General features: G+C 38.3%; 1 protein-coding gene across 3 annotated transcripts in view; it reads left to right on the top strand.

The window, feature by feature from the left end:
* The first annotated feature begins 808 nt into the window (after positions 1-808).
* Positions 809-25,993, top strand: part of si:dkey-172j4.3 (diacylglycerol kinase eta) — a 106,767-nt gene continuing 81,582 nt past the window's right edge. Inside the window, exons 1-2 of one of the 3 annotated variants that reach the window (XM_036596112.1) lie at positions 809-954; positions 1,890-2,099. In XM_036596112.1, the coding sequence (XP_036452005.1) occupies positions 1,932-2,099 (168 nt within the window). In that variant the 5' untranslated portion in view covers positions 809-954; positions 1,890-1,931. Of the gene's footprint in view, positions 961-1,889; positions 2,100-25,993 lie in introns of all 3 variants that reach the window. The other 2 variants (XM_036596110.1, XM_036596109.1) reach the window with 2 other exon arrangements.

Here is a 25,993-nt window from a genome sequence, read left to right on the forward strand (position 1 = left end):
AAGATCAAAGTTTTAATTAAGAGTACTCTAAAATGACCAATCCTGTATCAGCACTCTACTGTGCACTCGTAGTTAATGTGTGTACCTCGTACACAAATTAATTATGCACATATCTTGTGGGAGGTAGAAAAGATTTATGAACTGGTACTCAAATTAGATGCAAAATACATACAAAATAAATTTGTATTTTAAAAAAGGCCAAAAGGACATTTTCAAGGGGTGCTAATGGGGTGCTAAATGATTTTAAGTGGGTGCTTAAGCAGTCTGAAGTTATAGAGTGATGGTACTCAAAATATTCTGAAGTTATAGAGTGGTGATACTACAAAATATTCTGAAGTTCCAGAGTGGTGGTGCTACAAGATATCCTGTAGTGATAGGGGTAATGTACCACTAAATGTATAGTTATATATAGTTTTATATAGATGTTTATTAGTGTACCCCAGAGTAATCTGCAGCCTAGGTGCAGAGTGAAGTTTAATCTACCAGCTGTGCTCAATATATTGCAAATATTGTGGAGTTACACATTTTGTTTACTCAAAATATTCATCATTCTGGTGTTAATTCTTATAGTTAAATAGGTGATGCATGTAAAAGAGTAGGGTTATTTCACGCTATACCATGTTATATATAGCATATATGTAAATATTACTCAGTGTAACATAAATATGCTGCTAACTAAATACTCTCTCTCTCTCCCTCTCTCTCTCTTTACCCCTCCCATTAGTTTCAAATCCGATCCGACGCTATGCGTGTGAGTGTGTGTGCACCGTGTGTGTGTGTGTAAGAGAGTGAGAGAGATAGAGAGAGAGAGAGAGAGAGAGGGAGAGAGAGAGAGAGAGAGAGAGAGAGAGCGCCTCTCAGCTTTTCCTCCCGTCCAGCCGTGCAGGAGCTCAGCGCGCGAGCGGCGGATAAACAAGCGCGGTCAGCACGAGCGAGACACGGCGCCGTACAGAGGTAAAGGTAACCTGACCTCCCTCCGCCTTCAGCTTCAGCCTCAGCCTCTCAGCGGCGCTCCGCTGTTTTGGCCGGACACAGCGCGCGCGCTCGCTGCTGTGAATCCGCGGGCGAAAGCAAAAGCACGGGCGCGAGGGCTTGATGGGCTGAACGTGAGCTGCATGTGTGAGGGCTTTCTTAGCCGTCATATCTGCACGCTCACTAGCCCGTGCCGCGCGCGATAACTCGCAGTATGTGTTGTAGGATAGCGCTGGGTATGAAACGAACAGTGTGTGTGTGTGTGTTTTGTGTGTGTATGCTGCTTGACCGGCTGCTGAGTCAGAGATGCTTTAGCAAAATAATCCGGACTCCCAAACCAAAAAAAGGCTCGCGGGCTTCACCGGGCGAGGTGCATTTCTGGACATGAACGCTTTGCAAAAAAAGCACGCGCGTTTAATACAAGCACCGTGCAGGTCATTAACAGGTAGTTACTGAACATTTCTAACCGCGTGCATTAGGATTCTTTCACAGCCTCGTGCGTCCAGTATTTGTCAGTGTGCAGTCGCCATGCTGTGAGAGATGTTATTATAATAGCGACTACAAAGCAGAGCGGCAGTGAGCGCGTGCTTGTGGCTCGAGCCTGTCTGTGTCCGCGCGCAGCCCCGCTCTGTGTGCAGACTGGAGCTGCCGGCGCTGAAGGACAGACAGCAGAGCAACGCGAGCGCTCGGATCACACCGCCGCTGTAAAGCCTGTTGCTGTATTAGCTTCACAACAGGGCCGCCGTCTCTGTAACTGCACGCGCCCCACGGTGGATACTAAAGCGAGCCCATAGCTACAAAATAGAGGAACAAACTGAGTCAGCAGCACGAGACCAACTCAGCGAGCAGTAAAGCGAAAGCTGGTCCGCGTGTGTGTCTCTGCTGGGCTTGTAAGCGGGTGTGTTTATTTTCTGCAGAAGGCTCGTGCCCGTGAGGAGGAGACGGCGCTGAAGCCCTCCATGGCCTCCAAGCTGAACCCCAACGTGCTGTACGTGCGCGAACCCCAAGGCGGCGGCGGCGGCGGTGGGGACGCGGGAGATGAGTCCTCAGACAGCGACGGCGAGCAGGAGGAGACCTGCCACAAACTCATCAGGAAGGTGTCCACTTCCGGTCAGATCCGCGCCAAGGTGAGGAGGAGAGAGGTTGGGAGGGGGGGCACAGGGGAGGTCTTAAACTCTAAACTGATGGTTCTCAGCTCTGGTCTTAGAGTAGCCCTGCCATGCCTGTGTTTTACAGCGAACAACATAGACCAGCCTATGTTGTGTTTTGGACGCTGTTGTGCTGGTCAGCAGCATGACCACGCTGGGAGACCAGCTAAACCATTCAAATCTCTGTCTACTGCACCTGTATTGTGCTACAGTACGAAGTAAAAGAACATATTCAAAACCCACTTGTAACAGAAGACAGTAGTTGCAGGTGGTTGACTGTATGCTGCACATCCAGCAGATAGAAATCAGGTTTAAACACACTAGAATGTTCCTTGAAGACCAACAAAACCTAAAAGTGTTCACTTGGACATGTTTCTGTTTTTAACTGTAACTTGTAGGGGTGTCACGATTCACAAAATGATTCAGTTCGATATGGTTCAGTGGTGCCTCTATTCTCTACGTTGTTTAATACTAGGGATGGACTGATATGGGAATTGTGGGCAAATTTTATGTGCAAACCTCTAAATACTGATACATAAACATTTATATAATGTTAAAACTGGGACTAGATCCACCTGGATTCGTATTATAGAGAAACATTACATTTGCTTATGTGTAATTCTAATACAGTTTACAAATGCAGTAAAGTAAACAAGAAATATATATTTTAGCATAGCGACTCAGTAAAAAGTCTTGCTTTTCTGGAGTACAATAATATGTCGTAATTTAATATCGGTTTGAAGTATTGGTTAAACCTAAACATCTGTGCGATGCTGATATTTAAAGCAAATATCTGCAGTTTCTGAAATGATTTGTCACTTTTTAATAAAGCAAATTAAGGTGTGCCTGAAAATAGGCCTTATGTTCATATATTGTGATTTAGTTTATTAGTATTCAGCATTACTTAAGTATAATTTTTGAGGCTTTATAATGGCATAGTGGAGTTCTGCTTGATCCAGTTAGACTGCTTTCTTATAAACAGGGCAGCATAGAAGCTATACTCTACAGTGCCCCAATATAATGTGTGTGCCATGAGCTAATATGGTAGCCCCGAGCTAACATACTAGCCACAAGCTAATGTGCTAATCACAATACAACCATACAATACAATACGCTACAATTAAGCCTGTTAATAAAAGCACTTATAGCATGTTAACGTGAGGAATTGTTAACGTCACACATTTTCTTTAAAGCTGTTAACACATTTTCCTAGTTTGATCTTTCTAACTAGCCATAGTAGTGCAAGCTGAAGCTCAGCTGCTCACTCACTGTATGTTGCCATGGCAGAATCTGCAATTGTTGCCCACAAAGTTGAAATACACCCTTTAAATGGCTTTTAATGCAGTGCCTTTAGCTTTTTGCACAGACTATGCTGGACAGTGCTTTCAGTAAAGTAACAAAAGCAACAGCAACCGTTGCTACAGTTACATTCGAGGAGATTTATTCTTAATTATATACATAAAATAATAATCATTTCACAGCCCTAATAACGATAAGTTGTATTTGTACACCCTATAAACTAGGTAATGTATTTTACTGTCATCAAGTGGTTCATGATTCTGCACAAACTCTGCACAAGGAGGCTAACACTCAATGCTTTGATAAGATTTACTGGATGGTATATATTTAATACTCTGATTAGCTGCTTAGCATTGACAGCATTAAAAAAGATGTGGAAAGAATGTCATCTAATGGTTTATCTGACATGTAGACAATACAAATGACTGTAGTGTAGATACTGTGCTGTAGTGTAGGGGCTGTGTTTTCACAGCATATCGTCAGAAAGCTCAATTTCTCTTGTTTAACATGATCACAAAGGGTTAAGCTCTTCTGCTAATTAAGCCTTTCCTGAGTTGGACTGGGTATGTTAGAACTCATACAAAATACATGCGAGGCAGTGATACTCCAGAACCAGGACTGAATTGAAAACCATTGCTCTAAACTTTAGCTTTTTCACGTCGGCTTATGTGCCATTGTTGCAACACTCCTATCATAAAGTCCTGTGTTTCGAGAGCAGGCCTGCACTTGCAAAACTGACTTGTGTAAGACTCCTTGCAACACTGAGTTTGAGGAAAAGAGGCACTGCAACTGAACACAGTGCAGTCTTCTCTGAACACAACACAGTCCACAGATACATTACAGAGGAAGCATCCACATCGTAGTGATGGCTGCAATGTGATACGTATTGATCTAAGCAAAGCTGGCTTACATGCCCGTCAATATCTGGCATGGCGATAGCAGCAGTTTGTGTGCACTGTGCTGTTATCACTGCGGGGTCGATGTTTGCTTGGGAAAGGGCAGTGCGTATAAATGGGTCATTAGATGAGCTGTTAAGCTACACATGACATCAAATATGAAGTGAGGTTAGTGCAGATTGTAAACATTAGTGTCATGTTCATCAAGGAGGTGGTCCACATGCAGCTCTGATAGAGTTCTTTCGGTCATTTCCTCTTCGGGATGTGTTTTACAGTGAAGGTGACCAGGTGTTTCTGACAAGCTGAGGGCCAAAACCACCTGGTGATAACCTTTAAAGCTTGTAGGGATATGAAAATTCTGTCCTGTTACCGATAAGCAGCATTTTCATCTTTGTGTTTCCAGCACAGATACTAATATGATGTTTAAGATTTATTGTGTTTGAGTATAAATTATCAAATTAAATAAGTTTAATGTGTGAAAATCCCCATTATTTGTGCAGCTACATGGCTTTGTCTCAGTGAAAATGCCTGACAATTAATATTAATTAATATTAATTAATAGTGGTACTAAACTAGCAAAGCTAGTCTCTATTAAATATGCCTTCCAAACATTGCATCCCTGTCAATATGCTGAATAAATTATCTGTCAATATCAGGGGTGCTCATATTGACAGTTTTTTTTTTATTATTATTATGCATTTCAGATAGCTTGTGCTACATACTGTAAGATCCATCATGTGTTACAAACTTCCGTTTATATTAAATCTGATAGTATGTCTAAGTATGTATGACTTTACAGTCTATTACAGCACTGTGTTAATTCTATGTATTTCTACCTATGACCCTTTCCTAATATTTGCTATTAAAAATATTGGTACTAGGCATGTCACAGTATTTTAGATGACAATTAATTGCTATGTATTAACTATATTTAATTAACTATAATTAACTATAATCAATGCATTTGTCTCTTGTTGAATTGGCTGATCAGCTATTTTGCTTCCTAGCTGCCAATACTTAATAGCTCTGGTGACAGACACAGCTCGAGCTCAAATAAGCAAACATTACTCACTGATGCTCTCTATAGGTGTTATATTTATACATTTCTAACCAATGTTGAAAATGTGAGATGCTCCACACATAATAACAGATTCCATTGATTTTTTGTCTTATGTCATCCTGCAGTCATCAAAGCTCCCACACTACTGGATGTTGCGCTGTAAATATTGAACATGTTTAATATTTACATTTTAAAATAGGGGTGGTCACGACTGGGCTGTGAGTAGATTGGAGGGGTAAAGATTGGATCATACACCCCACGCTGCAGGATAATCTTGGAAGAGTATCAATTAAGAGCTGCCTGAAATCAGGACGCCTTTTGCAGCTGTCAGGAGGAGCGAATCCGCCTCAAAATCGTCCTGATTATCCTGTAGTGCAAGGCCAGGCCTATTTGATGCGACAGACCTAGTTGATGCTAAATATTGGTCACATTGATATATTAAGTCCACCACAGCATGGTAATTTTAAGCACTTGACTATAAGCAGTTGTATTTAAGCGTCTAGATGGTGTTACTATTATTGTTCCAGATAGCTCGGCTGTATACAGTTATGTGTTACACACTTCTGTTTACTTTGAATGTGATAGTATAGCTGGCCTCATGGTGTCAGTTCTACTGCTACATATTTCCTGTTGTGACTCAGATATTTCCTATTGAAATGTTGTAAAAGGTGAGAGTTAGCCTGGTTGCATGATCTAGGACTGGATCACCCACTCCAGATCCTACACATACTGATATACACAGCAAAACTGGCCTCAGATCAGCATAAAGAACGAACCTCTTTCAACACATATACTGCAGTTCAGCACTTACTTAACTACATCTGTTCCATGTTTAGCCAACACAAAGCTGGAAAAGAAGGGTAAACACACGGAACAGACCTCTGTATTGAGGACAGCGTGTCTATCTTTAGTTTTCCTTTTATCTGTTCTGGCATTCCTCTCCTATATGTCATCTGACCTTTCACCTTTGACCCTTGAGAGAGCCTGAGGATGGAGGGCTGCTGCGAAACTGCATGAATTCCATTGCTGAGTTCTGTAATGTATGATGCGTTCAATACGCCGAATGTTAAGGAAGGAATTTGTAGGATATTCAACATTAATATGTACACTGAAAAAAAGCAATGGATTTAATTAATTCAGTGTGTGCCTCATTCATACATATATCCTGCCTTTCAGTTTACTTATTTTTTACCAAGAATAGTGTTGATTGTAAAATCATTTTATTTGTAAATGATTTACACATTTGAAGCGAGTAAATTCAAGGCATCATTCTTCATCAGTGTAATAGCGGAGTGGAGGATTGCATGGAATTTTGATGCGAAATGGTGCATAGTAGTTGTTTACTCTTGACTTTTTTAATAATGAAGAAATTAAAAAAATGGAATTCTCTTTAATACAGTCAGTCAAGCTGGGAACAGCTTGCATGTTACTGTCCACGTGTTCCTTCTGGTTACAGCAGTGTATGGTGAACCATGCAACATGCTTAGAACCGGTAAAGTGTGGCTATGGAATGACTGACATTTCTGGAGTGGCTGGCCTTTCATTTGCATAAGAGAGCACTGTGTCGTATTAGTACAGAGTAAAGGTTTATAGCCATGTAGAAATATACATCATATTCTGTTGTACTTTTGTTGACATACTCATATCCAAATGTCTGGCAGGTCAGGCAGGTCAGTTTTGTTTTGATCTCGGGCCTTAGCGATAGAAGTGCTAGTAGAGGAATGCTGACCTGTACATGCCTCACAGTGCTTTTACTTTCTCTTTTGCTAAAATCTTTTATAGCAGATCTCAAACCAGCCTGTGCCACCTGTCTGTAATGACTGTTAGTAAATGGTGGTCATATTGTAACACTGACCCGTCTCTGTATTCAGTGTGATGAGATTAGCTGGATATTAATCAGTATCAGCAGACTAATGAAGCTGAACTTATTAAATCAGACCATTACACAGATGGCAATTACATGAACACTTTGGTCCCTGACAAGCACGCTTCCATCACATTCATTAACACTTCAGAGCGTTTAGTGACGGTAAAGCAGTTGGAGGTTTTTTGCTCTTCTAAGAAGCAGCAGCTGAAAGTGGAGAGTAATTTACAGAATGACTGTAGTGGGGCTGAGGAGCCTCAGAGAAAAAGTGGTAGCTTCTACTAAGTAACAGTACTGCTAGCGTAGAGATCATTCATACGAGTACAAGTAAATTAACATGAAGTGAAGTGTGTGTAACATATTTTTTGAGTAAATACATTTTGTATTGAAAGACTGCTGGTTTTCTTGGGACAACAACATATAATCAGCAAGAGTCACCAGGACCACATGATTACTTTGATGTAACTGTATTCTACTGTGCACTTACAGTAACAAGCTGTAAGTAAAACATAGGAATCTCCTGTATTTTTACGTAACTACTGTAAAAGTAGTGCAACTCAGTAGCCATTAATTTACTATAAATGACCATATTTACAAGAGCTTTGAATATCAATAAACACATTTATTCACCACTTTTATCCACTGTATATGCACAGGATATCTCAAATATGCACTTCAAAAATGCAAATAAACGTTTAACAGACATTTGATATGACTTTTTATTTAGTTGTTTGTTTGTTTACTTATTTATTTATTTAAGGCTTATAATTTGCACAAACATGACCATTAGCTTATTTCTTGCAATACTAATAAACAGTTTGTTGTCAACACCTTAGTGTTTCAGCATTAAAACATTTAAAACAAATCTTTACACTTTTGGTGGTTTATAGACTTCTGTGTAAGTGTAAAGATTTGTTTTAAATGTTTTAATATCCCATAATGCTGTGTGGCACAGCTCAATGTCAACCTCACTGGGTTATTTCAGAAAACTATCTTAAGATGAGTTGATCTCAGAATAAAACGATGAATACAGTATTTTACTTTAAAAAATTAATGCTTAATATTGTGAAATCCTGTCAGTAATTAACAGTGTAAGTTTATTTAGCCAGATGGCTGATTGCTTCCTTAGCTTGGAGGGTGAATTTTGAAAAGTGGTGTATTTTTGTTCTCTGTTATGGTTGTTGGAAATGAAAAACAGCCAAGTTGAATGCTACAAGTTAACTCAGGTAGCTATGATTTAAACTCCAAAGGGAAGAATGCATTCAAGGTCTGTACAAACAGTGATTGTAATTCACTGTTCCCCACTTAACAGACAGCACGGGGTTAGCTCAGCACACATACAGTGGCTCTCTGTCATAATGTCTGCTTACTCATAAACTTCAGAAAAACTGAATCTTGAGCAAGCGCATGATGTTTTGTAGATGTGAAGTTTGTAACGCTTCTTGATGTTAATGTGTGCTGTCTGTAGTGGAGATGCATCCTTTTCTGTGTGTGTTTGTGTGCACAGATCTGTATGACAACAAACACACATTTGCACCTACTGCTCATTAGTGATTTCCCCTTCATTAGCATTCTCGTTAAGACCGTGCTAAATGTTATCAAGCGTGACATGTTGCCGAAGCGTGATTTCATTAATTCATTCATTATTTAATTAATTAGAATTGCACAGGGTAGTCGCATTTCTGTTCCACACACAAACACACACACACACACGGACAGGCAGGTCTCTGAAGACTGTATAAGTGCATGTCAGATGGTGCTGTATGGTGACAGGATTGGTCCGTGTGGTTTATAGCTTACTGGGAAGAGATGGTGCACATGAAGACGTATGTTATGTGTTTATGTACATATGTGCTTTAGAACATGCTTTATCCGTGATGTGAATGTTGTGCGTTTTTATTAGGCCCTGAACAATATATTAGCCAATATTAAATATATAAATTACTGATAATGTTCCTTTTAAGTCAGCTTGAAATTAAAGGTGACCTTTAATGTTGTCTTCATGTCTCTGGTCAAATTAAGTATGATTCATCATATCATTCCCAAATCATATCAATATTTGATCTTGTTTTCCCATCTTTGAAGTGTAGTGACTTTACGCCCCCTCGAAAATGATTTTTGATGACATCCCCATGCACCAGTGAAAACGCTGATGTTTCAGTTGGAAATGCGTCACAGTATGAAAGGAAAGTGTGTTTTGATTTCTGATTCATTGACTTTAAAAATTATGAAAGACAAACACATAAAGGAAGACTTCCTGCTGATTGAGTTTTAAGTAATTTGACATTCTCACAATCTAAAACATACATATCATCATTGATATATATCTATATATGTTGGAAACATACAGTCGTATGCAAATTTTGAACACCACTAAACAATTTACATGTTTTGTTGATTTTCTAAGTGAAAAAAAAGTTATCATGTCCTCTGCAGAGAACATACTCAAATACTATTTTTTCTGTAAATTTTAGCACAGGATTTCTATTTTCTTGCTTAGTTTAAAGAATTGGAAAAAATTAAACTTAAAATAAAACATGTGCCATAACTTTTGCACAGGCCACATTTAATTTTTTTTTCAGTGTGTTAAATTCAGCAAATAAACAGTATTTTTGTTCAGCAACTAAACAGTGTTCTCTCCAGAGGGTGTATTAACTTATTTTCATTTCATATTTACAGCAGAAACATTACAGTAATTTACTGCATTCCAGACTGTCAAAGAAGTTGAAATGTTGAATTGTACAGTAATTAGCTGTTATTTTTAAAAAATATTACAAAAGTGACTTTAATTTGTGCAGTCTTTAGCAGCTTGTCCCTCAGTTTTGTTCCCAGTATTCCTTACAGTTTTCTTAGTTTCTGTTAATAAGCTTGTTAATTTCTTCATCTACAATTCATTTCACAAGTTTTTTTTTATTATTCCTACCGCAAACATCCATTTGAAAGTATTTTGCATATTTTGTTATTCTAACTTAAAGACGGGCATAAGTGCTTGTAACTGCTTTAATGTCTTGTGTATAAGGTGCACTTGATAAGCAGATTAACACTGTTGCAATTAATAGCACGATCATGCTGTTGTCTTTGAAGAGCTATAATTAACTGCACTTCATATAATCAACAGCATTAGGTGTAATAAAGAGCTGTCCTGCTTATTATTCCAAAATGACAAAAGTAACAAGAAAACAGTAAAATAACTTTGTTTACTTAACCAGCCTGCTAATTACATTGTCTGGTTGGAAGGAGTGGCTATAAGTACAGTTATGAAATATTACGCTTATATGTGATATTTCACTAAAACCTGATTCAGTAGTGAGGTATCTACAGTAGACAACTGGATTATGTAATTACAGTATAATTCTGTAAATAGGAATTACAGTACAGTGCAGTAATAAAATACCTTACTGTAAAAACTGCGCAGCTAACTTGTATAAAGTACAAAAAACATAGTAATAAATAGGACGGGGTATCGTTTGAAACTTTATGATATGGATAACAATCTGATATCTTAAATTCACTGTCAATACCAAAATGATACTTTTTGTGATACTTTTTCTTCCTAAATTGTGACAATAAATGAGATTTCAAAAGAAGACTAACTTATGAGGAAAATTTATTTAACAAACGTAAGTAGTCACAGTCTACTCACATGTCTTGTGGCCACCTTCAGAGCCTACAACCTTATTATTTGGAATTGACTGGGCCAAACAAACAGTGTGTGTGTTACTGCAGCTTCACGAACAATCAAGGCTATTTTAGCATTTTGTGTTTGAATTATAGCAGCTGTTTTGCAGTCCTTTAACGATACTTGGCAACCGCAGTAGCTCGAGAAGAAGAACTGGCTCTAGCGCTGTCACACCTCTCACTAATGACATGAAAGTGAAACATAGTAGTCATCAAGTCTCGCTTATGAAATGTGCAGAGAATAAATTAGTCTAACTTGTCTGGCTTAAAACAGCTACTGAATGATGAAGCAGAAATAGGTTTCTTGTAGTTGTAACTGCAGCACCATTTAAAGTACAAAGGAAAATTTGAATAAGCTGCAAGCCAAATTTAACCTTGTGGCTGAACAGAGTCATTCAGTTAGCATGTACTAGCTTTCTATTAAGTGCTAGTTTTGATGCTAGCAGAATCCTTATAGCCTATTAGCTACATAACAGCCAACTTTCTCTCACAAAAGTAAGAAGGCTGCTTGATACACTGTTAACTTATCTGCTGATATGTCCATACTTTTGATGTGTGTTGCATCTGTTGCTGTGTTTGGTTGTGGTGTGCTTCAGCCAGGTTTTCCCATCTGCAGTGGCAGCAGAGTAACGTAGTGCTGTTCTTCATGCATTGAAAATTCTGTGGTTTTCTTGAAGGAGATTAATTCCATGTTTAACCAAATGTTTCTTCAGATTTGACCTGTTGACGATTTTAGCAACTGTTTTTGGCATTTAATGCAATGTGAACTGTTCTCATGAATTTCACTAAGTATAGCCAGACTCGGGACGTCTGTGACATCTTTACATGCTCTTTGTGGTCTCCATGCAGGAGAGCCAGTCAGACGTGGCTGCCATGGTCTTAGTTTTCTTGTTTTAATAGTTTTGATGATTCTTCATCTGGTTTTGTTCAAAGTATTGAAAACAGGCACCAAATATTTTTTGACTTTTCAATACTCAGTAGTACTGAACTACTTTGGTTGGTGCCTTTTGGGTAGTGATTTTCGGGACCCAGCCCTAGTAATAACCCCTATATTAGGACTGAAGCAATGCTCTGTAATTGCAAATTACAGCATAAAACAGCGCTGTAAAAACAGCTGTATACTGGAGAAACTACTGCAGCAATTTTTTACAATGTGTTTTGTTTTAGAGATTGAGGAAGGAATGTATGTGTATGTGTGTGTGTGTGTGTGTGTGTGTGTGTGTGTGTGTGTGTCCTCAGTGTATCCAGTAACAGGTTTTCTCTGAGGGCGCCATTCATTAGTGTGTGTATCAACGCTCTCTCTTTGTTCCGCGACCTTTTTTGTGTCCTATCTTAGGGGAAAAGTTGTATAAGGTCAGTGTGCTCTCTCTCTCTCTCTCTCTCTCTCTCTCTCTCTGTGTCACGTACCCTCATTCATTTACGCTGTGGAAATAAGGAACAGGGTTGAAGTGGAAGTAAAGAGGGAGAGGCCATGTTTGTACATTTAGACCGAAAGTGAACCTTTTCTCCGTCAGCATGGGCACGAGGAGGAGGAGAGGAAGAGAAAAGGCAGAGGAACTCCTGAAGCCTAATTAGCCACCTCTCAGCCAAGAACAGCGAGAATGAGAAAGTAACCCTGCTAACAGTTGTGACAGGAAGCAAGAAAAGCTGCATATTCCTGCTATCAACACCTTGGCAAAATGAGCATCACGCAGGAAGAGAGGAACAAGTAGGCCTGGCAACAGCTGCCTGCTGATGATAGCCACCTATAAACAACAGCGTGGCAAAGAATACTACTAAGAGATTTCATAATAATGACCATCCCACCTCAGATGAGTTTATATGTAATATGTATGCCATCCTCCAACTCTAGTTCCAATTTTTTTACAAATAAATTGGCGGATGGCAGATTTTTTGGCAGAACATTTTATTGCCCAAAGTTCTCTCTTTAATGGGCATAACTGACATTTCAAGTTCAATCAAAAATCAAAAAATCAGTTGCCTATTTAATTAACATGAATCAATATATAACTTTTACGATATAATCTTTTCAATATAGAACTATTAGATTGGTCCAGTGGGCCAAAGATTTAACACATTGGCTCATGCATAATTATTATAGTTGCATAATGTGCATGATGTGGTGCATAAAATGCACCATGCATTTGCATAGCTTAGGTAGGTCACATAGCTTACGTCATAAAATTGCAACACAGATACGCCAAGTTGCATATTTGATGCAAAAATTGTCCAATTCCGCACAGGCACCCTTAATGTGTATATATATAGAAATAGATAGATAGATAGACAAACAAAGTATTATATTAGATGATAATTATAAATAATACCAGGTTTCATCGAGGGAGGACAGGTTTGGAAATGGTTAAACAAATTCATTAATATATATATATATATATAGTCATTTTGTCATTTTGGGCCATTTCTTTTGGTCAGTTCATCATGAAATTTACATACAATGTAAAGAGCAACAGGCATTTTCACATTATGACAAAAACTGAAAAACGACAAAAATGGAGATGGTTTTTTCCCGACAACAGCGATATGCTTACTGACGAGGCAAACAACTTCTTAAATATATTTTCTTTTTTTATTTTTTCAGAATGACTACTTAATGTAGGGTTAAACGATTGGAGTTGAACAAGATCGGAAAGACCAAAATACTCCCAACGTGTGATTGGAAATTGACCAATTTATTTTTGGGGGTTTTAGCCAGTCATGCATGATTAATTGTGCAAACTCCAGTTGCCTCTTTTGATATAGCACTTTATTTTATTCATATTATTTAAATATGCAACTAATTTTTCATATAACAATTTAAAATGCCGGTTTGGTACATTAAAGAGAAAATTGTGTCATTTATATCGAACCTTTGCTTAGTAGAAAGTGCAATAAAAAATGCTAATGTGTTTCATGTGCCCACACAGTGTAAGTTCAAAAAAGGCTAATAAAAAAAAATAACACAAATTTGGTGTATTGGAGAATTTAACTCTAAAACAAGTGAGTGATAAGTGCATCCATAATTTTGCACATGTAAAGAGTGTGTAATTCATTTAGCTATTGAGCTTATGCCTAAAATATTTTTGCCACCTAGATGTTAATTACCATCATGGAATTTTATACGTAACTATTTAATATAAATCAGTTGTATAAATGCATTCTAGGGTTGTGTAGTGAGAACAATCCTCTGTAATATCAGTAAGTAAAGAATAACATAAGTAGAAACAGCCTCTCAGAAAGGGAAGCACGCCGTAACATAGACATAAAAAAAGAGAAGTCGAGGGAAGAAAGGTGCAATAGAGGGACATGTTAAAACAGCTTCCCTGAGATTTATGGCTGATTTGGTTTCACATGAGAATACATTCAGCAGCTTCGGAGGTTCAGGTTCATTTCACACTCTGTTTTATAATGTACTGAACATGATTCTTATTAAGACAGACATATTACGACAGGTTCCTAGAGAGGGGTCTACCCCGTAATAGTACAAATTTACATTGGAAATGAGATGATAATGCTCGTTTTGCCATGCCGCAGCAGATTAAATACGGGCTGTGCTAATTGAGGATCCAGTGGGAGCAGTCAGAAGAAGTGTTATGGTGTAGATTATTTGTAGAGAGAGATAGTGAAGTAGATTAGTGTTGCTAAAGAGACTTCATCAGTGTGGTCCAGAAGAAGAGGTCAAAGGTCAAGGGAACTGCTTGTTTGTTGTGATTGATAACAAAAGCTTAACAGCAGAACTACAGGTCAGCTTAGATCAGCATGGAAGAGAGAGAGCGAGAGAGAGAGTGGAGGGTGGTTAACTCGCTGATTTATGCTTAGAGATGAAAGTCGTCCTCCCTCAGAAACATTGCATCCCCAGTTTTCCTGTTTTACATACTGTCAAAGCCCTTATCTGTCTCTGCTCCAGATCAGCATTTAAAAGACTGGATATAATTAATAGCATTTGGTCATATGCATGTAAAGCAGTATGTGGTCTTTCTCATTTCCATCAAAATAAAAAGGGAAGTACATTTTAAATTAAATTGCATGTTTATATTTTGCAAAAGTTGTCCCAAACACCAGTAATAAACTGTAGGAAAATATACATTTACATATACGTTTCAATTTAATTATACATTTCTCTGCGTAATTCTAAGTGATAAATGAAAATGCATAAAAGATTTTTTGCACTTTTGCTGCCCAGCAGCTTGTTTCCAACAGACTGGCTATTAGCAACAAAGATGCTTTATTTAATGATGTCATTTCCTGCAAAAGACTGTTGTCGCATACGTTTTGGTTTGTTGATTAAAAATGGTATTCGACATGTTACTTCTGTGTGTACATTTGGCTTTTTTATAATCTACTGATAATGAAAATTTATTTTTATTCTTTATTTTATTATTATTAACATTGGTTTTTCTCTGCTAAGTAGAGCTTTGTGAGCTCTTTACATTTAAAAAGGTTGTAGCCTGAACATCTCTGTATTCCTTGTGTTTGTTGTAAGAAGCACATGTGGGACTTCTGTCACATGACTCAATATATATAAACGTGTATCCGCCCAAAATATTTATATTATATATGCACAGAATATTTCCATTTCCATAAATAATTTTGCATGGAAACACAGCTACTGATATTTCCAAATGAGTACTCAAACACTCATCTTCAAAACTCCCCCTTTAGAAACAACATTTGAAGCATGTTTTCTGTCTAGTATTACAGATAAGCTTTTGTTTTAATGAATGTTTCAGTCCACAGCAGCTGTGCTACGAGGGCTGCCACTAACAACTATATTTCTATCGATTAATCTATCGACTGTTTTACGGATTAGTCAATTAATCTAAGCAATTAATTTCCCTCCAAAAATATCAAATTGTGGCATTCGCTACACAAAGAAATGTGCTTACAATAATGACAGAAATGAAACAGATAAAGTACATGTCCCATCAAGCTCAGTGTGCATGATCACACATACTGCATCTGTCAGTCAGCATAGAATAAGCCCAGATTCCAGCCTAAACATGTGCTCAAACAATTTTATTCAATAGACGTTCTCAGGTAGCAGGCAGACGACTTCATGACTTTAATAATGAGTGTATTTAGCAGCTTCAAGGACGACAGATTTTAAAAAGCTGTCCCTACTAATGGTAATTTAAAAAACATGAATAGACAAACACTTCTGGTGGTTTTGCTGGTCCGTCATCCAGAATAGCGCCTATGTGTTTTCTTTTCGGGTGCTCCTGCATCACACTTCCTATTCGCCAGCTTCTTGTTCGAATTTTCCTGTTCCACCCAAAACGGTGCAGTACTTCTTATAACACCTCAGACGCCAGAATGTAACTGCTGCACCATTTAAGGTGGAGTGGTAAAATTCAAACAAGAAGCAGGTGAATAAGAAGCTGACTTAGCTACATGCCATCGAAACTTTGCACAGTGTACAAAGCAACTATTTGTTTTGTGCTAATTTGAAATACTCGGACACTTTCTACGCCTTGGACTTTTGGAAACTATTTGAAACCTCTTTGGCAACCCAGTGAGACTCTGCTGCAGCATGAGTTTTTCTAAAGAGCCAAAAACAATTGAATTGGTGAAGTGAATGTGAATGTCATTATCTTGGTGTGGTATCCTGTGCTGTACTAACAACATATGGAGGACCTGCTTCTCTGACACAGCAGTAAAATGATTTGCTTTGTGCTGTCAACCCCCTAAATAACTGTGCTCTTGTAGCTTCAGTGGTCATGTAGATAGTAATGCAGTTTGATGCGCTCTGAGGTGAGCTGACATAGATGACTGTGTTTCCTCCCACTTCCTCTTCAGTTTATTTTAGGTTACTATTTTCATGGTTTAAAAAAGAGACGGTCTTATGAATACTAAGCATAGAAACCAATACTAATATAATAAACAGATACTGAAGTGTTCAAATTATTGGGGCCAGCCTTGTATTTGTGTTATATAACACACTGCATTAGTGTGTAAAAGGGTAAACACCCCCATTAGCTTACATGTTTTTTTACTTTCTAAGTAAAAGTAAGTTCAATCATCCTCTACAGGAAACTTAAACATGGAATTTTTCTGCAAATATTGGTGCATAATTTATGTTTATCTGCTAAGTTACATATTGGAAGAAAATAAAACATAAACTGTAAAATATCCCATAACTTTTGCATGTGCTACATTTAATGTTTTGTTTTTTTCCCAATATTTTAAACTCAGCAGATAAACAGTAATTGTGTATTAAAATGTGCAGAAGTGTGTCTCAGTAGAGGATCTGTTGATGTATTTTCACTTGCTTTATTTGCATATGACTGTATGTAGGACTAAATGCTCATATTTCCAACTAAATTTGGGGAAAAAAAATCAATACAAGAACTTGTGCTATCAATACACAAAATCTATGGCTGTGTACTTATTTATTTATTTATTGTCTGTTTGTCTGTCTGTCTGCCAGTAGAATATAGTTGTCTTTGTAAAGCTCCAGCTGGGGACTTCAACCACAATTGTACAGTTTCTTTAGTCTGTAGTTTCTCTGTAGTCTATTTCTGTCTCTCTCTCTCTCTCTCTCTCTCTCTCTCTCTCTCTCTCTCTCTCTCTCTCTAACCTGGTTTCTATTGACCTGGTTGTGTGTGAGTGGAGTCTGCTCGAATGTAGCTGAGCTGTTCTGACACACTGCAGAGCAATCAGGGTGCTGATGGATAAAGAGGGGCTGGGGGCTGATCTTGGTCCTTTCCATGCATTTCATGGTAAATTAGTAAAATTAGTACACCACTGTTTTTCTGAACTTTTGAGCTGGGATGAACTCTCAGGGTCTTCTAGGCCTTCAGAGAAAGCCTAATGATTTCTAGGAACTAAAAAATACATGTCTGTAATTTTTAGATCATTTTTATTCAGTAGAATCATGCTTGTATTTAAATTCAAGTATTACAGTACTACTCATTTCATTGTTAGGTTTTGATGGAAATAAAGGGCTTAAATTATTTATTTTTTTTTGTTTTTCCCTCTGGTATCTAGGCAGATATAGCTAAGCAAGCTCTCCTGTTGGTTAAGACTTCAGGAACTGAAGAGAAGGTCTAACATGTTAATCATCAGCATAATCATCAGCATAAGTACAAAGAGGCAGAGGAATCCACCAGTCACATTTTTGATTTAGAATGGGTGGGACCAATTTCATGAAAAACATCACTCTAGGTCTACTGGAAGCTCACTACTGAAATAGTCACTGTGAAGCTGCTACAAGGTAAAGTATGTGCTAAAATATTTGTTAAACTTTAAGTAAAGCATGGAATGTTGTTAGAAGCTTGAAATTTCTGGGTTTTAACTAGAACTGCAGGAAAATGTTAATGCAAATTGTCGTTAGATTAGCGCTAACAAACTACTAAAATCCCATAGGGAGGCTAGCAGATGTTAGCATTATCATAGAGGTGATAACGTTTTCCTTGTTTTTTAACGAAGTTTTGACATTTATGGCCCAAATTGAAGGCCTAGCTCCAATAGTCATGGATTGCCACTGGTTTTGAACACACACAGAGGGACCTCTTTTCATCGCTGTGGAAAAAAAACTTCAGATAACTATAAAAGAATTATAACTATATAACTATAAAAGTATAGAAGGCATCTATATAAGAGAAAGAAATAACATTTTTAACTTTTAATATAAGCTAATATAATGAGATTTTGGATCACGTATGTCTGTGCTTCATGACACTTTCAAACAATGTTGAGAGAAGCTGGCAAATTGTGTAAAAAATAAAAAGCAACAGAAATAGTGATACAAAGTTCCAACAGCGACACATTGTTTGATGTTCTTTGAATGCAATTTTCTTTCTTTCATTGTTTTCTTTGGTCATTTAGCTGGTCTTGGTCTTTTTCATGGTTAATGAGTACATCACTGTTTTACATGATTATTCTTCTATACTCAGTTTTACTCTTCTCCACTGCCCTCTTTTCTCTCTCCTTCTGCTTCTCCTTCACCCCCAGCTCCTCTCTCACCTCATTTCTCTCTCATTCTTTCTCTTTTCCTCTCCCTCTTATCCCTCACTTTCTTTCTCTCTCTCTTGGGCTGAACTTGAAAACCTAATTAGAGGAGCATCGTCCATCATTGCAGTGGCAGTCCATTAAGGCAATGGAGTGTAGCGCAGAAGAAGCGGGAGGGAGAGGAGAGAGGGATGAGTTTGCGGACGTGTGTCAGGCTGTCACCCTCGTGCGAGTGGACGGTCTGGTCAGTGGCCGCTGAGCCTTAGGGTGGCTCAGACAAAGCTGTGGGCGACAAAGAGAGGCATTTAAAGAACAGGATAAACTGTCAGGATCATTCTTAATCACTGAGCAAGAGGCAGGAGATAGTGCTGTCAGGGATGGTGCGATTAGGGCTTTAATGATGTACCACAGTACAAAATCCAGTGATAATCATACTGTAGCAAAAGCGAATAGTCCTACTAGTCATGCATGATTAGCGATACATAAATGCCATTCATATTCCATACATAGCGCCGCTGTCATATCAAGACTGTGTAATTAATTTTTTTCTGTTTTATTTATTTGCTTATTTACTTACCTTTTTGCACCATATTACAACAGTAGCTTCTCTTTACATAATAGAAATGGCCCAGAATTGCTTAAAATAAAGTCTCATTACATCAACTTTACACATTTTTTTGTAAAGGTACCATTTCGGAGAAACAAGGTTTTGTTACAACAGTGCCAATATATTGTGGACATTATTCCTCTATTTCGTGTTTATGCAGTTATAATATGAACAGTAAACAGTGGTGGTCCTGGGCCTCATGAAATATGTCAGTTTAGACAGGGTAGTCCACTTTTCACATGAACCAAACCAAAAAATACACAGTTGCTGTTACATTATTTTTGCAGTTAATAACTTTCTCTTTTAATCCAGGTTGAGATACTAAATTTCCATTCATTCCCATGTGAAAGCATGACGTTTACAACCGACAGTCAGTTGCTTGAAACATAAGAAGTCGAGTGCCTTATTTTTCTAAGAAGGAAAAAGAAAACCGTACCACGTAAACATGTAGAAAGCAGAATATTTATAACTGTAAAAAGCAACACCATCACCACTGCCGCCATTTTAGAGCTCATTGGAGCAAGAATTATTTGATATGTATAATTCCTGTGCTAAAACAGCATTTTTATGCCATTCATGCCACAGATGTCATGAAGAAAAAGGACTGGAGGAGTCTACTTCCGCAGGAAGGGCCCTGATTGGTCCAAGAGAGCTGTTTATGAGACATAGAGACATCCAGGGCTATCAGGGCAACTAAGGTTAAAGTTAGCTGGCTAAGCAGGAGACTGACCCCTGATGATTGCTTCATATTTACTTAAATTGTGCATAAATGATACTTTGTGTTTTTATACATTTTTATAACATCTTGTGTTTTTTATTTTATTTAAATAAGCCACGCACTACACACACACACACATATCATCTAAACCATCTTATCCTTCTGGGTTGCGTGAGCCATACACTAATACAGCTAATACAATATACCATGAAAGATAAAAAAAATGCTCAAGATTTGTAAACAGAAACAATAATAATAGTAAAAAAACAAAACAAGAAGATACATTAGAATAAGTACATTAAGCTTGAACACATGCAGCATTCCTTACAAAGGAATAGAGTCTTTCTGCCTCTAAAATTGGTCCTGTCTGTTCTTGTTCACTGGCTTTTGGGCCTGTAGCTTCACCTCCCCCTCATTACTAGAGCTACAGAGCAGATCAGTCCCATTAGAATCTCTCTCAGTGAACAGATTACCCTGAAAGACTGGGTGCTAGGACTCTTTTCTGCTATGTTTATGAGTCATATTGAAATGAACTGAGCCATATAGACACTGTAGCTATAAACCACATTGAGCAGAGATCAGCCTCAGCCTGACCTCAGTGAGCCTGCTATATTTCCATTCACTTGCTATTGAGCTTATGCTTAGCTCTTTCTGGAGTAACGTATTGCTTTCTTTAAGTGGTCTCTAGTAGAACTCGCTACATGACAGCACATGATATGACACACATTTGATCCTGCACACACCCTTCTGAGAATTTCCCCATTCTTTTTCCATTCAGCTGATTTTGCCAGCCTCAGTAGGTAGAGATAGAACAACCTCAGCCAACTATGTGCTCATAATAAAAAATGATAGAGGCCTATTCACAGTCTCACACACAAAAGCTGTAACAACTTGTTATGCACCAGAGACAAGCTTCCATTAGTAAGGATACAACCCAAGACCACCTGAGAAGAGAGAGATTAGCATGATTAGCATGATTCTGAACATTTAACATGTCTGATACACCTCAGTACTCCGCAACGAGCCTCAGATCATTGGTTAGACTAACTGAACTGCGAGGAGACATTTTGTATGAGTGTGTATGTGCGTGTAAGTGTGTACGGATGACAGAGAGAATCTTGGGTGTGTGCTAAGATATATGGCAGCGTGTGTAGGTCAGCCTCAGTCTCATCTCTTTGCTAATGGAGATAGATAGCACATGTCAAAGCACAGCATGCTTCACTATAGTGACGCATACACATACGTAGAACCCAGCTCTTTCTCTCTCTGTATCCGCTCTTGGTTTAACTCAGCAGTACTTCACTAACATTACTATTAAGAAAGAAATCAGCATTTCTCTTTTAGGGGAATAACTCCTGTAATGGGTAGTAAGTGTAAATTAAGAGTGCTATCACAATTACTTTATTTGATGCAGACCAATCACACTTTTTCTTTAGTTCAGTCCATTTTGACAGGTGTGAATACTCCCGTGTACTTGGTTGCGCACCAAACAACGGAGCCGTGAGATTCCAAGCAAACTGCAGTTCACTGCCCTGTTTGTAGGACATTTTAGAGGTGGTCCACGCCAAACAGAGGAATTCAACACCAGAACATGCTTTTCTCATTGCACACTAGTTATCTATCTATCACACTATCTGCATAATCTGCCTGGTGTGACTTTTTACGGATGGGCTGTGACAAAAAGTATAGGAAAGTATTTTTGGTAAGTTGGGTCACATATCAGCACATCACTAGAGGAAACTCACCTCTTTTAATTCTCAAGAAGTTCATCCACCTCAAGCAAGCATACAACGTTAATTTGCGTTTTCATCAAGCCTTTTTTATGCCAAGTATGTCAAAATGCGCATACATATTTGTAGACCTACACTCTCATAAAAGGTGGTTCTTTAGTAAAGACAGTAGTTCTATATAGTACCAAAAAATATTCTACTATTGTTATGATGTCAAGCTTATAACAATAGAAAAACCCTGTTTGGTGCTATGTAGAACCCTTTTCAGAAAGGTTCTGTGTAGAACCATGTACAGCACACTCTCCATCAGTCTGACGAACAGTTTCACCATACAAAGAACCATTTAAGCGTGCAAATGGTGGTTTGAGGGTTCAAAGACTGAGTGAATATCAAGAGGCTTTACCCCTTGAATTGAAAAGTACAAAAGTAACAAGTTGAATGTTCTTGATTCGAATCTGTACATCAATTCGACATTAATAAAATATATTACTTCAATACAGTTTTCCCTTTCAGTTTACTTCTGCCGTAATTGTGTTGTTGTGAGATATTTTATTCATGTAGACATGATGTACACATTTGAACCACGTAAATTCAATACTTTCAGTGTTGGTTTATTATGCAGGTTCTGTTATAAACTACTGGGTGAATACTGCTGAACTAATATGTAAGTGATGAGAGAAGGAGCGATGGAGAGTCAGTTTTCTCTGTAGAATGGAGAGATGTCAGCTCAGTAAGCCACAAACGGCTAAAGCAGCAGCCTGTGCAGCAGCAGGTGATGATCCTAAACAGCAGAACTTCAAAGAGCTCAACCAGGAGGGACTCTGAGTCCATAGATGTTCACTGTAGGAGAATGAACGTCACACACCCTGTGCTGCCTTTCTGCTCGCTCACTTGACGTTAGTAGACATCTAACCTCTACCTCTGCTATTTCTGTTTCTATTTCTCAGCCCAGTTTAAAAGAAGAAAACAGAAACAGGAAGCAGCTCTTGTTCTGAATTTCCTCTTTTTGCGCCTGCTTTATTTCTCAGTATATTGTGTGACACCAAAAATATCCCCTGTGGGTTTTTCTTTCTTTTTTTTCTTTTTCGTGACGCGCACCCACCCGCAAAACAGGAAGTCCCCGAGGTGCTGCTTCGGTGCATACCCAAGAAAAGCACAACACTGGTTAAGAGTGTCGTGTAGCTGCCGTGCCTGCCATGACAGCTAGACACAGCCCTTTGTATAATACAGTCCACTTTGTTTGTTTGTTTTTTGTTTTTTTTCTTCTTTATTCTCAACACTTTTTCTCCTTTTTTAATTTTTAAATACATAGATTTTCCTACAGTGACTCATATAAAAAGAGCAGCATTGATTCCGTTTCTGATATTGTGATATTAGTGCTGCTGTAAGTTGTACAGTGTGACACACCAGTCTTAATCTCTGTAGCCTGATATTAGTGGGGTCTGATTAACTGGTCTGATAAGGCGTTGGACATTTATTGGTTAATTAATCGTATACCACAGCCGTTTCGCAAGTTAGTTCTGACTATCTCCAACAGTTCACAGTGAGCAAGTTCTTGTTGCTGCAGAATTTAAATATGGGGAATCAACATGCTAAATTGCATGCAAACAAGGTCAGATGATGGATCCTGTGTTTTGATACAAAAAATGTCATTAACATTCTCCCCAGCCTAATTGATTTATTCACTCATTATAACATTATTACTGTATTTGAGGCTCCGTTTCTGCTTGTTGCTTCTCTCATTAAAAAAGGAGTTCATTAGCAACAGAAGCTAAAAGTTTACAGGTCTTCATGAGCATGAACAGACTAGGATGCACCAAAAGATAAACCAAAAAAAGGTCTTTATATAGTTGCTGTATTCTCATGGTCATTCTTCTGCCTTTCACCTATCGTCTGACACGTTTTCTTTAACCTCTGCATTTTTATAAACAGCATGTTGCTTGTCGTGTAAGCTTTTGTGCTCTGCTACAAGTGCTACTGTCACTGTTCTGCCAGCATATTTGTATGGGCCGTAACCATGTCAACAGAGCTCTGATCAATAATCAACCTAATTTTTAACATATCTGTGCTAGAGATGGAAGGATCGATCGCTATCGGTACCGGCCGATTTTCAGCCCTAATATGTGATCAGCTGATATTTCTCAATATTTCTCAGGCCAATAAGAGCTGATCAGTGACATAAAACATATAAGCCTTATTTCTCCTGAGGTGCCAGAATGTACCTGCTGCACTATTTAAGGTGAAATGGGAAAATTTGAACAAGACACTGGCAAATAGGAGGCCAACCTAAGCCTAATTAAATTTATTTCACTAATAAAAAACATTTTTCCTGAAGTATATTACGTTTTTGGCTCCTATTACACTTGCTGTGTGAACGTGTAGAGCTGTAATTAACATGGTTTGTTGTCAAAGCTTTGTGGATTCATTTCTGTTAGCATGCTAGCATCTGAGCACTAATCTTAGCTTAGCTTACACTGCATAGCTTCATGACCTACGGCTTTAGTAGGGACTGAAAATAAAAATAAGATGCAGAACTACATTGTGTGTCGGCCCTTTTAGGCTTCTCAGTACATTTAAAAACCGTCCATGAAGCAGGAGGGCTGTTTTGTCCTGTTAGCTGCGCTGGTTGTGTAGGCTCTGGTTATTTCAGTGGCTTGAGGCGCCAGAACGTAAGTGTTGAACCATTTAAGGTGGAACGGGAACATTTAAACAAGAAGCTGGCAAAAAAGAAGGTGACTGCAGCTTTCGAGAGTCGAAAGAAATGGAAAGCGATGAGTTTGATGCTCTTTTTCTGCTTGACGTGGGTAACTTATTTTTGCTGTTTCACAGAATCAGTAGGGCTGTATTGTTTTGCTAATGTTTATGGTGGCAACTGGTTAGCTTTGTCGCAGCAATTATATCAGCAGTTTGGTAACCCACACTGGCTAACATTAGTTACATTACTTACTGTGTTGTTCCTCTCTGTAGCATTATATCATGACATTTGTCCGTACAACTTGTGCGAAGGGTTTTATGGCCACGAAGATCTAAAAAAGTGCCGTTTGCCTTGGCAGTGCATGTCCATGATTTTGGGGACAGAGCTTCTCAAGGCGTCCAGCCCCACCCTTGATCGGTATCGGCTGTTGACACCAAAAACACTGGTTAGTCCAACATCTGTAATCCGTACAACACAGAAAACCAAGTAGAATCTGTTTAATTAAGAAATTTCCGAAGTGTTTCAGCCTGACTCGATGTGAAAGACAGCAGTAATATACCTTGTTCGTTTTTAAAACTAGACGTGTTTTTTTGTCCATATAAATGGACTCAGTGTGAATAGGCCTGTATACTTGATTTTAACCACCAAGTATGGGTGCATACACAGTGAGCAGCATTGTTTGTACTCGTCGCTGTTACCTTTTGCCCATCTAGTGGATTTAGAGCTCTGTTCACAAGGGGGCAGGTCAGAGCTAAAACACCTCCTGCCAGCACAAGAATACCTTCCTTGCTTACTTCTGATTTAGCAAAACAAGCCTGACCATGAGCATGATAGCTGCTGACCAGACGTGTTTGTTGCTTATCATGAAAATTCTGCAGAAACAGACAGCAGAAGTGGTTTTTGTCATGGTTTATGTCTGCTGCTCATAGCACATCACAATGTGGCTATACAAGTTGGTACTATGTGTTGCTGAAGTGTCACGCTAATTCCTGGGGTCGTGCACAACCTACGCTTCAAACAAATCTTCAAACAGTGAAGTATACCACAGCCTTAAGTGGTAATCATTAATATATATGTAAATTATAGTTGTTTTCAGTGCTGTATAGAAATACGACACTCAATAATGTAATTAATCTATCACTAAAATACATACGTTGAAATTATTTCACTGTGTGTTGATGCTTAAACATTTTCAGTATATCAATACAGTAATGCAGTGATGTCAAAAAATGTGATTATTTTGGTCACTCATATCAGGATAGGACATTTTCATGCCGTCCCCTCCCTAGATCTTATAATATGGGGAAAGTGGAGGATCTAGATAAGAAATTGATGCATAGTAGCTCAGTATGGAAAGGACTGTGGATGGTTTTAAAAAC

This window comes from Colossoma macropomum, unplaced genomic scaffold (assembly GCF_904425465.1).
Source record: "Colossoma macropomum unplaced genomic scaffold, Colossoma_macropomum, whole genome shotgun sequence".
NCBI classification, from domain to species: domain Eukaryota; kingdom Metazoa; phylum Chordata; class Actinopteri; order Characiformes; family Serrasalmidae; genus Colossoma; species Colossoma macropomum.